At 49.7% G+C, this 14,940-nt stretch overlaps 1 protein-coding gene across 1 annotated transcript in view; it reads right to left on the bottom strand.

Moving 5' to 3' along the window:
* GALNT18 (polypeptide N-acetylgalactosaminyltransferase 18) overlaps nucleotides 1-14,940 on the bottom strand; it is a 342,758-nt gene that overhangs the window by 4,127 nt on the left and 323,691 nt on the right. Inside the window, exon 10 of the mRNA XM_029957126.1 lies at nucleotides 12,136-12,300. Coding sequence (XP_029812986.1) covers nucleotides 12,136-12,300 — 165 coding nt within the window. The remainder of the gene's footprint in view (nucleotides 1-12,135; nucleotides 12,301-14,940) is intronic.

Below are 14,940 nucleotides of genomic sequence, written 5' to 3'. Positions count from 1 at the left end.
TTCATAACCCTTTACTGCCTGCACAAATGTCACTGAATTATGCTAATTTCTCCTATTTTAGGAAGGAAATACAGGGGCAGGAAAAGTGATAAAAACTCACCAAAACATGCCAAAACACAGAATATTTTCTCCCCAAATCTAACTCCTGGGATAGAAAAATAAGTCTATGGGGCGGCTGGGTAGCTCAGTCAGTTGGGCAGCCGACTTCGACTTCGACTCAGGTCATGTTCTCGCAGTTCCCGAGTTTGAGTCCCACGTCGGCTCTGTGGTGACAGGTCAGAGCCTGGAGCCTGCTTCAGATTCTGTCTCCCCTTCTGCTCCTCCCCTACTCACACTGTCTCTGTCTCTCAAAAATAAAAATACATAAACTTTACCAAAAAAAAATCTACGATGCATCAGGTAGGTGTACATTACAATGACCATTTTACAGCTAGGAAACTGAGGTTTAGTGATGCTAAATGACTTACTTAAGGCCACTTATTCAACACCACAAAGTCAGATTTCTGGGTCTCAGTCATATCAAAGCTCTGCCACAACAACCAGTCCCGCTCACTAATTCTTGAGCTCTGCCAGCCTTTCCGGCGGTGAGACGAGAAGGCGGGGGTGAGGGTGGTGGGGGCGGGGAGGCTGAACTATGATGCTTCACTCCTGGTTGTTAGCTCGTGGCCCTGGGCGAGCTGCTCCACTCTCTGGTTCCACTGTGTCTAGGACCAGATGGAAATTTTTATCTCAATTACTGGAGGACGAGCAGAAGGAAAAATGGGAAACCTTTTCATCAACTATGAAACCACCGACGGACAGGTATCAGGATGAGGGCTCCAGAAAAAATGCACAATAGGCAGAAAGGGGGCCAGAGCAAGTGGCCACTCACTCTGCTGAAGACGGGCTTCTGAGCATCTCCTCAGGGGTTGGCCCGGGCCTTGTATGCCAGTGGCCGGGCTGCCTTTTGTCAACCCCAGATCAATGAACTTGGATAAACTTGTCCAAAACAGAGAAGGCGCAATCTCTCCTTTCCTGCTACCACTCAGGCACATTCTGAGCCTCTCACGGGGGCACCTTGCCAAGCCCAAGGGAGGGAGGAGGTCTCTGAGAAGGAAAGCATTCCTTCAGAGACTCAAGTGTGATATTTCCCAGGCCCCATCCTGGCCCTCAGGACCCTGGAGACAGGAAGTGTGGTGACCCTGGGGTAGAAACAGCCAGTGTGGCCTCTGGGAAGGATGTGGAAGAAACAGAGAGAGTCCAAGAGCAGGGCAGTGAAAGAGACACAACCTCAGTGAGAGCATCTGGGCCTGTCAGGGAGGGTGACGTGGGCCATTGAGGAGAGCTTCCTCCCTAGAGGCTCCAAGAGGAGAATCTTCTAGAGCAGAAGAGTAAAGCCCGTGTGGAGGCCTCACTGAGCAGCCTTGGTCAATGTCTTGGGAACACACCTGGGCTAGAGGAAGAGGAATCAGGCTGTTTGGGGGCCGGAGCTATAGCACTGGCCACGGGGGCTGCCTCCCTCCTGTCTTCCTTCTTGGACCTCAGCCTCTGTCACTGAATAAACCCTTTCTCTGGACAGATTCCATCCACAACAGTGGCAAAGGAGCCTTTCTTTCCTCTGTCCCATCCTTTCCTGGTGAGCTCAGCACCCTTGGGAGCAGCCTGGTGTTGTTACTCTCTGAACCTCTCCCCGCTGGCTCTGCACGGAGATAGAACTAATAGCAGTTAACACTTATTTCCCAGGTTCCTGGTGCTGTGCCAAATGCTCCACATGGCCCCTCTATTCTTCATGATAACCCTGAGGGATGGAGAGAGTAATTATCCCATTCTATAGAACTGAAGACTAGGGCTCAGAAAGGTCGGGACACAGGCCCAGGGTCACGTGGTCAGTAAGCGGTAGAGCCTCGAGTCCCCCCCTTTCACTGTTCCTCACTCGTTCGCATGGCCCAACCCACCACACCATCTCCCGCCCCATGCCTGTCTCTAGGTAGCAGACTGGACTGAGAGCTGCCTGTGCCTCAAGGTCTGGGGTGGAGGAAGGTCACTTTCATGGGCCTTAGGGACTATGCAGAGCCAGTTTGGGCCAGTTCTTTTGAGGGTTCTCTGCAGACACATGACTCATCCATCTATTCACCCATCTATCAGATATTTAGTGATGCCTACTATGTGCCAGGAGCAGTTCTAGGCCATGGAGATACATGAGTGACTAAACAGGAAAAGATTTTTGTCTACACGGAGACTACATTCCAGGAGCCAGAGCAAACAGTTAATTCTAGGGTGTGTTAGAGAGTGATAAGGCTGTGAGCCCTTAAAATTCATGAGTTGAAGCCCTAATCCCCACTGTGATGATATATGGAGGTGGGGCCTCTGGGAGGTGATTAGGTCATGAGGGTGGAGGCCTCATGAATCAAGATTAGTGCCCTTTTAAGAAGGGACTTGCCTCTCTTCCTCTGCCACGTGAGGATGCAGTGAAAAAGGGAACACGTGCAACCCAGGAAGAGGGTTCTCAGCAGCCCCTATCTGCTGGCACCTTGATCTTGGACCTTCCAGGCTTCAGAACTGTCAGAAGTGTTCTTAAACTATTGTTTAGGCCACTCAGTTGATGGTCTTTGTGTTCCAGCAGCCTGAACGGCCTCAGACAAACCAGGTAAGAGAGTGGGGGAGCAGGGGGCAGTAGGAGGTAGCAGGGTGATCCTCACCAGGAAGGGGAGAGCTGAGTGAGGACACAAAGGGGGAGAGAAGGTGGCCTAGGTGGGATCTGGGGACAGTCCTGTGCCCCAGAGCAAGGCTCCTGCACCAGCAGAGGCCTGGTGTGTTCAGCGAACAGCACAGAGGCAGGCATGGAGGCCGCTGGGCAGGGCAGGCATGGAGTAGGGGTAGGAGGTAAGGCCCAAGAGGTGAGGTAGTGGCAGGTTCTGTGAGGACTCAGTGAGGACTCACAGCCACTGAATGGACTTTGGCTTTTAATCTGGTGACAGGGCCATTGCAGGGTTGGACTGACCTGTTAACTGGGCCATTTTGGCTGCTGTGTGCAGCATGGAGCATTGGAGGAAGGAAGGAAGGAAGCAGGGATGCCTGTTTGCAGGCTCTTGTCCTCACAGACCGGGCCCATCCAGCAGCCCCTGGGCCAGCCCCTGGGCTCGGCCCTGGGCTCCGAGGGGCTGGGGCTTGATGCAGATCCCCGGCCAGCCCTGTCCTCCACGGAGGGCACAGTCCCTTGGTTTACCAGTGCAGGCGTCTAAATTATTTGTGTAATACATACAACAACAGGATCTGGAAACACACAATACTTTTAATTAAAGAATTTAAATAAGGGCAATTAAACCTGGCAGGAGAGATGCCACAGCACACAGAGAGCTTAATTGGAATGGAAACCGAATTAAATATGGAAACAGCATTAAAAAAAATCGAAAGCTGAATGTATAAAATTAAGGAGGCTAATAATAATTCCTAGAGGTGGGTTCCCAGCCCGCAGCCTGGTTTCTGCTCCTTCTGGGCCTCTCTGGAGTAGTCACGGGGAAGAGCATGAGAGGCAGGGTGGGCGGAAGCAAAGGAAGAGGGGCTCTGCTCTGGGCCTTGCCTCTGGATCTTCCCCCGACCCTGGGTCAGCAGCTTGGCTGCCCTGGGCCTCAGTCTTCACATCTGCAGAAGGCCCATAGAGCTGTGGGCACTCAGATTTGCGTCTGGCCATTGGGCAGTGATGGCATGTAGCATGGGGCTCATGGAGCCATGGTCCACTAGGTAGCTGACCCAGATCGCACAGCATGCACTTCCCCTCTGCCTAAGCTTCCCCAACTATGTGCCTGTGGCAGCTAGAGGTTTCCTAACTAGCCCAGTTCTCCTGGGGGTGTAGGCCAGGTGAACAGATTAGACAGAGTCCCTGGAGGGCTCGCTTACCACAGATCACTTCTGGGCCTGCAATGCGCGCCCAGAAATGTGCCTCGTTAGGTTCCCAGGTCCTGCCGCTGCTGGTGCTGGTGGATGGGGACCACAAACAAGCTGTCACCCTCTCTCCAGAAATGGCTGGGCCTGGCTTGTCCCCTGGACCTGAGAACTGAGAAGGAGCCTCTGGAACCACTGGGCTGAGCTCAGGCTGGTCTCAGGTTTACCACCAAAGCATTCAGAGGAGGTTGTGTGACTCCTGTATTCTGAAATCTTTTCTGCTTATTTCAGAGCTCCCGTTCCACTTTCCTTTCTAATTAATTTTCCACGGCCAAATGGCCCAGTGGGTCTTTGGCTTTAAGCACAGCGGGGCTTGGGAGTTTCCAGGTTAAGTAGTTAATGATTAGTCATCAAATACTTCAAAGCATGGGTGGGATGTTAGCCCTAGGTAAAGAAACTCTGAGATTAAGTCTTTTTGTAGAGGAAAGGGGTCTTTCTGTATTATGAATATTCAACACTAGATTTATTCAAGAAGTACTCTGGCATTTATCTTTCTTAAAAGAAACTCACCAGTGCCTGAGAGAGAGTCTGCCTGGGATTTGCTGTGAAGGTTCATTGGACCGAAGATGGGGTAATGGCAATGTCAAGTGCAAAACAAAAAGATGACAGTGGGTTATGGAGATAGCAGAATGGCTGGAAGGAGTTCACTGAGGAGGCAGGAATCCAGCCAGTGCACACACACTAGTGTGTGACTGGTTGGCAGTGACTGGTTGGCAGGGAGACTCTGGCCCCAAACTCCCATTGCAGCCATTCGCTGGTTTTCTAGAAGCAAGATGAAGAAAGACACCATGGTATGGTGGTTTAAAGCATGGATCCCAGAGGCAAAATTCCTAGATCTGGCCTTGGACAAATTACTTAGTTTCTCTGTGCCTCAGTTTCCTCATCTGTATAATGAGGATAATTAAGGTACCTACTAGCATTGTCGTGAGGAGTTAAGTAATATTTATAAAGCAGTTATGATACCACCTAGCACATAGTAGGAACCATATAAACATTTGATAAATAGGTTTTAAAATCTTATTCGGGTCTGAGTAGCAGGGACCTGAGTCATCACACCTGCTCCTGGCTCCTGATCTCTGTGGGATTAAGGGTGGGGGAGGGTGCTGACTGCCATAAACCAAACGTCAGGCTTTGTTAATCCATCAAAACTGGACGGCTCTACATTTGCCCCTTCACGTGACATGGGAATGAAAAGGTGTTTTGTTCCAGAGCCATAATGAAATAGCTGATTATAATCTTTTCTTTTCTGTACAAAAGGTCCCTGAAGTCGGGCTTCCTGACAGCGACTGGGGATCGGAATGGGAGAAAGTCAAGGACTCCTCCTCCTTGAGCAGGGAGAAATTCTTTGGCAGAATTTGCCATGCTCCCTGGGAAATGTGCTCTGCAAATAGGTTCTTTTTTGAGTGGGTTACTCATCTTGCATCAAATTATCAAATTAGAGCCCACAAATCAGAGCCAATTATCCTGGACAGGCAGGTCTGGCTCCACATTCAGCTCTCTTCCGGGCAGTCTCCTCAGAGTCCGGAAAATTTCTTCTGGCATTAATAGACATCTCTGTTGTTATCTGTGATGTTTCTCATGTGGAATATGCATAAATGTTTTGCAGAGAACGAGGCAAGTACAGGGGCTCAGGTGTGGGGACAGCCTACTAGTGAGGACACTGATCTATGTGCTCTTGAACCCCCAGATGGACTTCACTAGGGTTTGCACCAAAGAACTCAACAGCCAAGGGGAGTGATGGCAAACCCCACAGTCTGGAAGAAGCAGGAGACACAGTCTGGGTACCCTGACATTTTGTCAAAGCCTCCTGTTTTAAAAAATATTCATACCAGTTTGTACCCTGCTCCACAGTATTCATATTTGTTTTAGTATAAAGCATTTCCACCCCCTTCCTTCAAATCTGAAGTTCTAGGAAGAAGTACATATTTACGCTCTAATTTAGAATGCCTCACATAACACATGTGTATGTAGAGCAGTTAGGACGCACCACCACCTAAAAATGTCCTTTGCAGGAACTAGGGATTTCTCCAGCTAAGCAGGGCCCTTTGACTATTACGCTGAAATGTCCTTTTGCAGTGTGCACACATGTGTGCAAGGCGAGTCATCAGTGGTCAACTTTTGTTTGTCTTAGAGTCTCCCACAGACCTAGCTCAAGACCTGGCACACAGGAGGCCTTTGGTTAATATTTGTGAATTTCTAAAACAAAAAGAAGAACTGCTTCATTTGATTAACAGCACGTTGGGTGACTCCTCTGTCTCAGCTTTCCATGAGGTGCTGAAGATACTGGAAGTGTACGCTAGTCCCGCCCTCCAGTGTACTGGTTGCTGGATGGAGGAGTGTGGAGTGACAGAATGGAAAAACAATGGCATACAGTGGGATAAAGATGTACAAAGAGTTCAGCTTGTTTTTGAACTCATGGTGCTTTTTATTGAGGCAGGCCCAGTGGACCTTCCAGGTGGGGAAGCCCTCCTCAGGGCTCACTGTCTAATTTCAGCTTAGAATTACAGAATTTCAGGGTGGGCAAGCCCTTCAGGCCATCCAGCCCAAATCCACTGTAGAGCCCTAGATGACTTGCTACATGGTCCCCAGAGCCCACCTCTTCCCTAAACTGCCAACCTCATGTCTGGACAACTCGGACTATGAGAAAGAAAATTGTCCTGGACTCGCCAGTCCTCCCTAAGAGCCAACAGGACAAGACTGCTTTCCTGTGCTTAGAGCCGCCCTTCAGTTTTGAGAAGGCAGAGCAAAGGTGCTCCTGGTCTTTCTGGTCCAACAGCCCCCAATTCCTTCAACTATGCATTCAAATAGATAGGTAGAATTTAAGGAAGTTGGACCTTGGAAGATACACATCATACAGCAAGAATCTCTTTAAGAACACTTTGAAGAGAGGGATCCAGCCTTTGTGTAACCATTCAGAGTGACGGTAGTGGGGGAAGAGTGGCATCTCATTCCTGTGGAGAGGCCATCCATTGCATTGCTTCGCAGATGTCCTGCCACCAAGTTCTCTGTAGCAACTTGATATCTGTGTACTCCCTCTCCTTCTACTGATGCAGGGCTCATTGACTAAATGCCTCTTTCACTAACATATTGTCACTAATTCTCAAAATTCCCCCAAATCTCAGTATGAAGGGTGCTCTCAGAAGACCTAAAGTCCTATAATTTATATGTAACAGTTTAGGACATTCTTTAAACTAGGAGGAGTCACAAGCTAGAGAAGTCACAGAACTACTTTCAGTATTCATGAAATTTCATTGTGCTGATGTGGGAAATGTTGGCTGTCTAGAGACAGGTGCATCACTTGAGAGGGACAACTCTGGCTGCCCACTGACTGTTCTTCAAACCCAGAGCCTAGGGTGGTCTTGGGTTAATAATACCCCTTCACAATTATCTCCATTTCCTCCATCATTACTTCCAACAGACTGATGCAGTGTCTCTCAAAGTCCCCCTCCCCCCACCCCCCCCACAGCTGTACCATCTCACACCCTCATGGCGATGGAGCCCACCCCATCTCTCATGGGAATGATGGAACAGCCCCCTAACTTGCTTCCATGTCTCTTTTGCTCCAACCCATCCTGAACTCTGCTACCAGAGGGGTTCAGAGACCTTCTTGGTGATTCACTGCTTAAAACTTCCCCCGGTCCCCCACTCTGCTGTTAAGGTGAAGTCCAACTTGTTGGCATGGCTTTCGACTATCACCAATATCTGCACCCAAACCTGACTCTTATGTTTGAGTTCTCTCATGCCCCTTTGGAGATTCTGAATTCCGTCCATACCAACACTGGATTTCCATTCCTCAGACATGCTCTGGTTTTTTCTTGCCTTTAACCAGGCTGAACCTCTACAAGGGATGTTCTCCCTTTTTACACCTGGGAACAGTCCTACAACTTTCATGATCCAGATCAAAGTCTCGAATTGAAGGTGGCAGGCCATCCTTGAGCCTGCCACCCTGGGGTCCCAGAACATTATTCACCCCTCATTTCTGGTCTCCTCACACCCATTTTGTTATGTGTTTATAGGCTCCTGAGTTCCTCCAGGGCAGAGGCTGGGTCTGTTTCATATCTGCATCCCTCCTGCCTAACCCCCACGCTCAATAAATGTTTGATGAATAACTGAAGGAAAGAATGTTCATCATCAGAAAATTGCTCATCAGAACCCTGTACATCAGTGTTGCCAAAAGATGTTTCATCACATGTGGTTTCTCAGTGTCAGTATCTAATGCTGCCCTGATTCATCCTGAAGCATCCGAAATTCAGAAGCGCTTGCAGGGCATAGAAGAAAGGCATTTTATTTGTTAAACAGAAAATCAGGGTCTGAGATGGAACAGTAAGATATGCAAATGCCTATCTTCTTTGTAGGAGAACCTGGGAGAATTGCGCTAGATTATTTTGAAATTAATTCAGGCTGAGTGTCTGTGGAGTTTAAATGCAGCCCTCAGGAGAGTAAATAATGCAGAATGTGAAACTGAAAAGGAGATTGGAGATGCACCAGTGAAAGCTCCTTTCAGCCCAACTTCTGCACCAGATCATTCTAGTTGGTAGGATACCCATGTAATTTGCAAAGATTAAAACCTGTTGCAAGAAAAGTAGCCGAAGCACACGATTTAATCATGTAAGAGGCTTCCAGCCTCCTTTGGCCTTGTCAACAGCAGTTCCTAACCAGTGAGGCCTTGCGGATTCCGGGTTGCTTGATAAATATCCATTGTTTTGCATTAAATAAAAAATTCACGTATGTTAATCTTTAAATATCAGGCAAGAGTGGATGCTCTGGGTTTGCAAATGAGGGATTTAAAAATATTATTTCCAAGCAGTTCCCCTTGGTAGAAGGATCAAAGATGTGACTGCCAAACCACCCTGGGAGTTAAGTAGATATGTGGGTAAGTGGCTGACAATTGCCCAGGCTCCAGGATTCCATCCAACACGGGCCTGCTTTGTCCGTCACCGTGTCCTTTCAAGTAGGAATCACATGAGGCTGTCTGTTCAAGGCCATGCACTGAGCTGAGGAGGGGAAAGAGCTGGATTTGGGGGTGTCTTTGCCTTGAGTACATTCATTTTAAGGGACTGTTCCTTTCTCTGCCCTGGTCAGGGATGGACAGATGAGATGAAGGCCAGCCAGGGGCACCCAGATATCTGGGTCTGGAGATGGAGCTGAGTCACTTCAGCCTGACACCTTGTGGGCATGTCTGTCCTTGAGGATTGGAAAAAAGGCAGAGGGGCCTGTGTGTGGGGCTGGGATGTGAAGCAGCCTGGGCTCAGATTCAACAAGCCTGTTTGAACTCTGGCTCCATCTCTCAGGCCTTGTGATCTTGGCCAGGTGACTTCATCTCGTTTTGTCATCTTTGGGATGGAGCTGCTATGCTTATGAACACTGCACTGCACGAGGCTCGACACAGTGGGGCTGAGGAGCTCTGTGTCCCTGGTGGTTCCCGGGCCCCCTCGGAGGAGCAAGGCTTCCAAAGAGGCCAGGGAGCTCGCTTGAGTTCAACAACACTTGTATCCTGGTGACACCAAGTCCCCAGAGCAGCAGGTGCATGGCTGGGTCATGACCTCCAGGGGCTATCCCGGGACTGCCCGGGGCCTCTCTCCCTCCTCCTGAGTTGAAGCGGCATGTTGGTCCGTTAGAGGACTCCCAGCCACACGTGCCAATCTGCCTGGCCCACAACCACCAGAAGCTGGGCATCTTGGTTCAGCCTCAGACCTTGCCCTGCCCTGAGAGGAGATCTCGGTGGCCAGGAAGGGCCATAACGATCCCGGGGTCACTCACAGAGGAGTGGGAGGAGGGAATGGCTAAATGTTCAGACTGCATTTCTGCCCCCACTGGCTCTTCTTCCTCTCTCTCTCCCCCTTCTAGAAGCTCCCCTTCCTATTCAGCCCCACGCTCTCTGCCTCAGGGGCATTCAAAAGCCAACACCTAAACATGCCAGTCCCCTGTCGCACATTTTCCTGCCCACAGGCTCAAGTTCAGACTCCTCTGCAGCTACTTCCCGTACCCTGTGCCATCCGGGCCCCCAGCACACCTGACTATCCACAGCTCCCTGAATGTAGCTAGGGTTTGATGCTTCACGGCTTCTGCCCATGCTGTTCCCTCTCTCCGGAATGCCCTTCACTATCTTCATAGGGAGCAAGCTCCTGCATGTTCTTCAAGGTCCAAGGGAAGTGCTGTCTCTTCTGAAAAGCCAGCAGTCCTGCTCCTGCTCCCCAGCTGCCATCTTCCTGGGCAGTTTCTTCAAAGTTCCCAGGAGGAAGCTGAGCTTATGGGCCCAGCAGGCTTGGCTGAAGGCAGCGGAGAAGGGCCTGATGTGAGCCCCTGCATGGCCCCTTCGGATGGGGTGATGTCCACTTCACTCCAGCAAAGTCAGCCCCACTCACCTCCACAGGGACGATGTGTCCATTTCCCTCTGCTGCCTCCAGTCTGCAGGCTGATTGTGCATCTGGCCTGAGCCGGGAAACACCAGCTAGCAAGCACACATTCAGCCGTCCTCCCTGAGCACATGCCTCCAGCCCTCTTCTCTGCCTCTCCTCTTAAAGGAGGCCAGAGAAGAAATAGAGCCCCGTCCTGTGTCACTCAGGGCTGGACACCTGCCAGGGGACAGTGACAAAGGCTTCTGCTGGGCAGAGTGTGGGGTCAGAGAGGTGCTTCAGTGAGAGAGAGGGGGGCAGGAGGAAGGTGTGCCCTGCATTCTCAAACCTCAGCCCTGATCCTGACCTTCTTCCCGGTGGCCACTACCAAGTAAAAAGGAGAACTTGAAACAGTTCTTGGATTGTAACCCACATGGACACATTGGGCATGTTAGTTACCATCTTTGTGTCTCAGTTTCCTCCTGGTACCTACATGCAGCTGTTGTGAAGAATAAATGAGCTTACAGCACAGGAAGGACCAGGGCAAGAGTCACCAGTCCTGGTGGACATTTCCCTCTCACCGAACCCCTCATGTCTGCAGGCCCAGCTGGCACTCAGAGCCACCACATGCATCTCCTACCTGCCGTGGAAGTGCTCCCAGCCAGCTCCCTGTGCTGTTCCCCAGCACCTGCTTTCCTGTGGGGCACAAGGCCCTTGTCTGGGCTCTTGCTCCTGCTCTCTGAGTACCCCTTAAATCTATGGCCTTGTTTTGAACTCAGTATTGACCTTCATCACTCATTTAGGACCTAGCTCAGTCCTCTGGTTGCACAGACCCAGATCATAGATCAAAGGCTCCCCTACCCGAGAGAGAATAGGAAGGAAGGAGCTGGGACCTCCCCTGCCCCGCCCCCCACCGCAGGCAGTAACTGCCAGCCCCTTCCAGCCCCTTCCAGTGCTCACACGCTTCCTCCTCCCCAGGGCAGGAACAGCTTGCTGGGAGGCTGGGTCAGGGTCTCTGCCACTCAGTCCCACAAACACAGATATTCCCTTTCTGACCATGTACAGTCCCCTTAGATGCCTCTAGATCCTCTTAGTTCTGATGCCTTAGAACCCCGTGGGCTCCCTTGCTTCCTGTTCTGAAAACTTCCTCTGCAGTGCCTGGTGGGTGGGTGTTCCTACCTCTGGAGGAAACCTAGCCCTAACTTAGTGGATTCCCTGGGGGCTGGGAGCCGCTGGGCTGAGGCCCAGGTCCTCTTCAGAGCTGGGTCACTGTGGACCCCTCCAGCCAGGCATCCTGATTCTTGGGCATCATTTTATAACTGGGCCAATGGAGAGCAGGAAGTCAAATATGGGCCTCAGAACTGAGGGGGGCTTAATACAGGAATGCTTCTGGGTCACTGGTGTACAGGCTGCCCATTGAGGAAACGTCTTCCCCTGGAGTGAGCCCATTCTGGGAGGAAGGCGGAGCGGGGCACAGACCAGGGGTGCCTCGCCACTGTCTATACCTGGGACACTGGGCGAGTGGAAGAGACATGGGAGAGTTCAAAGACAGACACCCGAGTCTAAATCCTTACTGTGTGACTTCTCCCTCTGAGCCTACTTCCTTATATCTACAAATTAATAACAAAACAGTGACCACAACAACGATAACAATTCCCCTTTTAGAGCCAATATCAGGATCCAATGAGCTAACGTACACGAAACGCCTGGCACGGAGTCAGTGCCCAGTAAATCCCGAGTCGGCCCTGGGTCCCAGCCTCCCTGTTGCTACCATGTCCCTTTCCTCCTGCTCCCCTCCCACATGTTGGCTGACTCCTTGGATGGCCCCCCAGCCCTGCTCTCCCCACTGCCCTCGGCGGGGGGGCCCTGGGGCTGTTACCTGAGAGAACTGCCAGTGAAGCTTCATTCTCTTGGCTTTGGCGTAACTGCACTCGATGAGCCGCGGCCGACTGTTGACGTCCACCAGGCACCTGTTGTCATCGTCGTCCAGCGTGGGGCTCAGGACGCCCACGTGGATCTGCTGACTGCTCGTGTAGTACACATTCTGGGGGCGGGGGAGAACACGGTTAAGTGCAGTGGCCAGAGAGGTGGGGGGCTTGGTGGGGATGTTCCCTGGCAGCTAGCGCCGTCCCGTGGTCTTCACGTTATTTTCTATTACAACGGGCAAGAGGGAGAAACACTGTAACTTCATGACCGTACCTGGTCCACAGGTATAATTGAAACCAAATTTTCAAGAAATCAACTTAGTCTTACCATATGCAATGCAATCTGATATCTTCTCTTCTATTCTTTCACTGAAAAGCACTAGTCATAACCTTTTCAATTGATTTCACCACTCACAGTTTAAAAAGCATGGCTTGAATCCATTATTTGCAGGCTTGCTGACTTCCTCTCTTCATAAATATTTTGTGCAAGATATTGTGGTTGGCCAGTAGATAAAGAGAAAAGACCTGTGCCATAGGCAGTTCAGAGTCTTATAAAACATAATTTCCATCTAGACTAAGGCTGTGTAGACCAAGGATTGGCAAACATTTTCTTAAAGGGCCAGGTGGCAAGTAATTTTGGCTTTGCGGTGTGTTGGGAGGTTCCTAAGACCACTCTGAGTGAGGTTTGAAGATCTGTTAGGGGTCACAATACTCAGCACACATTTGTGCGCACAACTGTGATTTATCATAACAAAATGTTACAAGTCAGATTAGCAAAGGGAAAAGGCACATAGGGCAAAGTCTGGGGGAAACCAGTGGAAGCTTCCAAAGGTGCTCTCCTAATGGTCACAAGGATACACTTAATTCTCTCCACAAGGAGCTGAGACAACACGTGTGAGATGTTTTCTACCTGCAAAGTTCTTAGAGATTCAGCTGGGCTTTTATCAGGGCTGGTCACACAAGCAGCCTCTGCCTGGCCCATCCCCAAATCCCAGACTCCCGGAAGGAAAGCAGGTGTTCAGCACAGACCATGTTATTTGTACAGTCTGGTTATGCATAGCGAACCACTCTTACAGATCTGGGATGGCGGGAACCCTCCTGAAATCCAAGATCCAAGCAAGCCTTTCGAAGGACAGCAGTCAGCCTCACTGTGTTAACTCTTTCCTACATAGAGGGCCATACAGTCTGAAAACTCAACTCTGACACTGTACCACAAACACAGCCACAGACAATATGTGAATGAATGGCTGTTAGGATAATGCTTCAATTACAAAAACAAGGGGTGTGCCATGGGCTGCAGTTTACTGGCCCTGGTCTAGAAGAAAGCCACATGACTCTTGGCCTTCAAGTTTCCAGTCATTTCCCTCAACTTTAAGTCATGGTTCCCCAAAAGGGCTCTGAGTGAGAAGTCATAGGGTTCTGTGAGTTTTTCTCATCATATTATTAAAGAAATGAACACTCCCACTTATGATTAGGCCCCAGGGGCACATGAGATACTATATTTCTTCACTTTAGGTTAGAGTTCAGGGTGGGCCCTCTTGTCATCTTCATATATTAAAACATTCTTATCAGTAAATGTTTTTGATTAATTCCAAGTGATAACATGAAACATTTCTTATTTTAGAAGAGAGTGGTTGACAAGGACTTTTAGACATGAATGTGGGACATAAAAGTGGTTGTGGGGTGAGAAGGGCAGTGCAGGGAAGGAGGTAAGGGGGGGTTCTTGGGGGCATGTTCTTTCTGACCTCTGGAAGTCTAATGAGGGCATGGAGAGGACTTGGATACCTCAGGAGGGCATGGATCTTCAGACATAAGAAGACCCTCAGGCCAGTCAAGGCCCCAACCAGAAACAGAAGGCACACTCAAGGTAGAGGAATCAAAAAAGGAGCAATTCTCAGTGATGTGGGTAGGATGTAAGGTAACCACAGGGACAGTATAGTTCCCTGAAAATAATAACATGGAGTTATTACCACTCTTAGACCCAAAGGGATGAGAGAAGAGAGAAGTTACCAGAATCTGTAAAAGTCATGTAGAGAGGGTGAACTAGCAAGAAGGCTTCAGGGAGGAAGGGGTTTGGAGGTAATGATGAGTGTGGTGGTGAATAAATAACCCAACTTTACTCTCCCCCCTCCTCACTCGGTTCTTCTGCTGGGTCAGCCTATTGGCAGAACCCTGGTGGAAACCAAAGCACATGGGAACCCACTGAAACATTCCATAGAGTCAGTGTCCTAGGGTAGAAGGAAAGGATGGAGAGTGGATCTGGAGAGATAAACAGAAGACACTCATTACAGGAAGGATGCGCTCTCTCAGATGCTCTTACAAGTTATCAGATTTGGGAATCCATGGAAATAGACACTAAACTACCAAGATGACTAATTATTCCCATATTAAAGGTGACCAGGGTTCTGAGCAGAGGCCCAATGTAGAAAGCATGGCTTCAATGTGGACATGTGACCAGAACACAGAGGCAAGAGGGGTTTATTCAACACCCATATTGAGTAAGAGACCCTCCATTGTGTGGTACGGATTTCCAATTCACCACTCAGGAAAGCCAATGACCTGTTGTGGCTCCCAATTTATTGGAGGTGAGGGAGAATATGATGACTGGTCAGATTTAGGAATTTAAATAGATGCTGGTAGGCATCTTATCTATCCATCTACCATCTATCCATCCATCCAACAACAGTCTCTAAGTTGAGATCTGAGGATAACAGACATGAGAAAGATATGGTCCCTGATCTAGGATGATCCAACAGCCA

Source organism: Suricata suricatta, chromosome 11, assembly GCF_006229205.1.
Source record: "Suricata suricatta isolate VVHF042 chromosome 11, meerkat_22Aug2017_6uvM2_HiC, whole genome shotgun sequence".
Taxonomy (NCBI): Eukaryota; Metazoa; Chordata; class Mammalia; order Carnivora; family Herpestidae; genus Suricata; species Suricata suricatta.
Note: the sequence above shows the minus strand (reverse complement) of the source record. Positions and strands in the feature narration are given on the sequence as shown.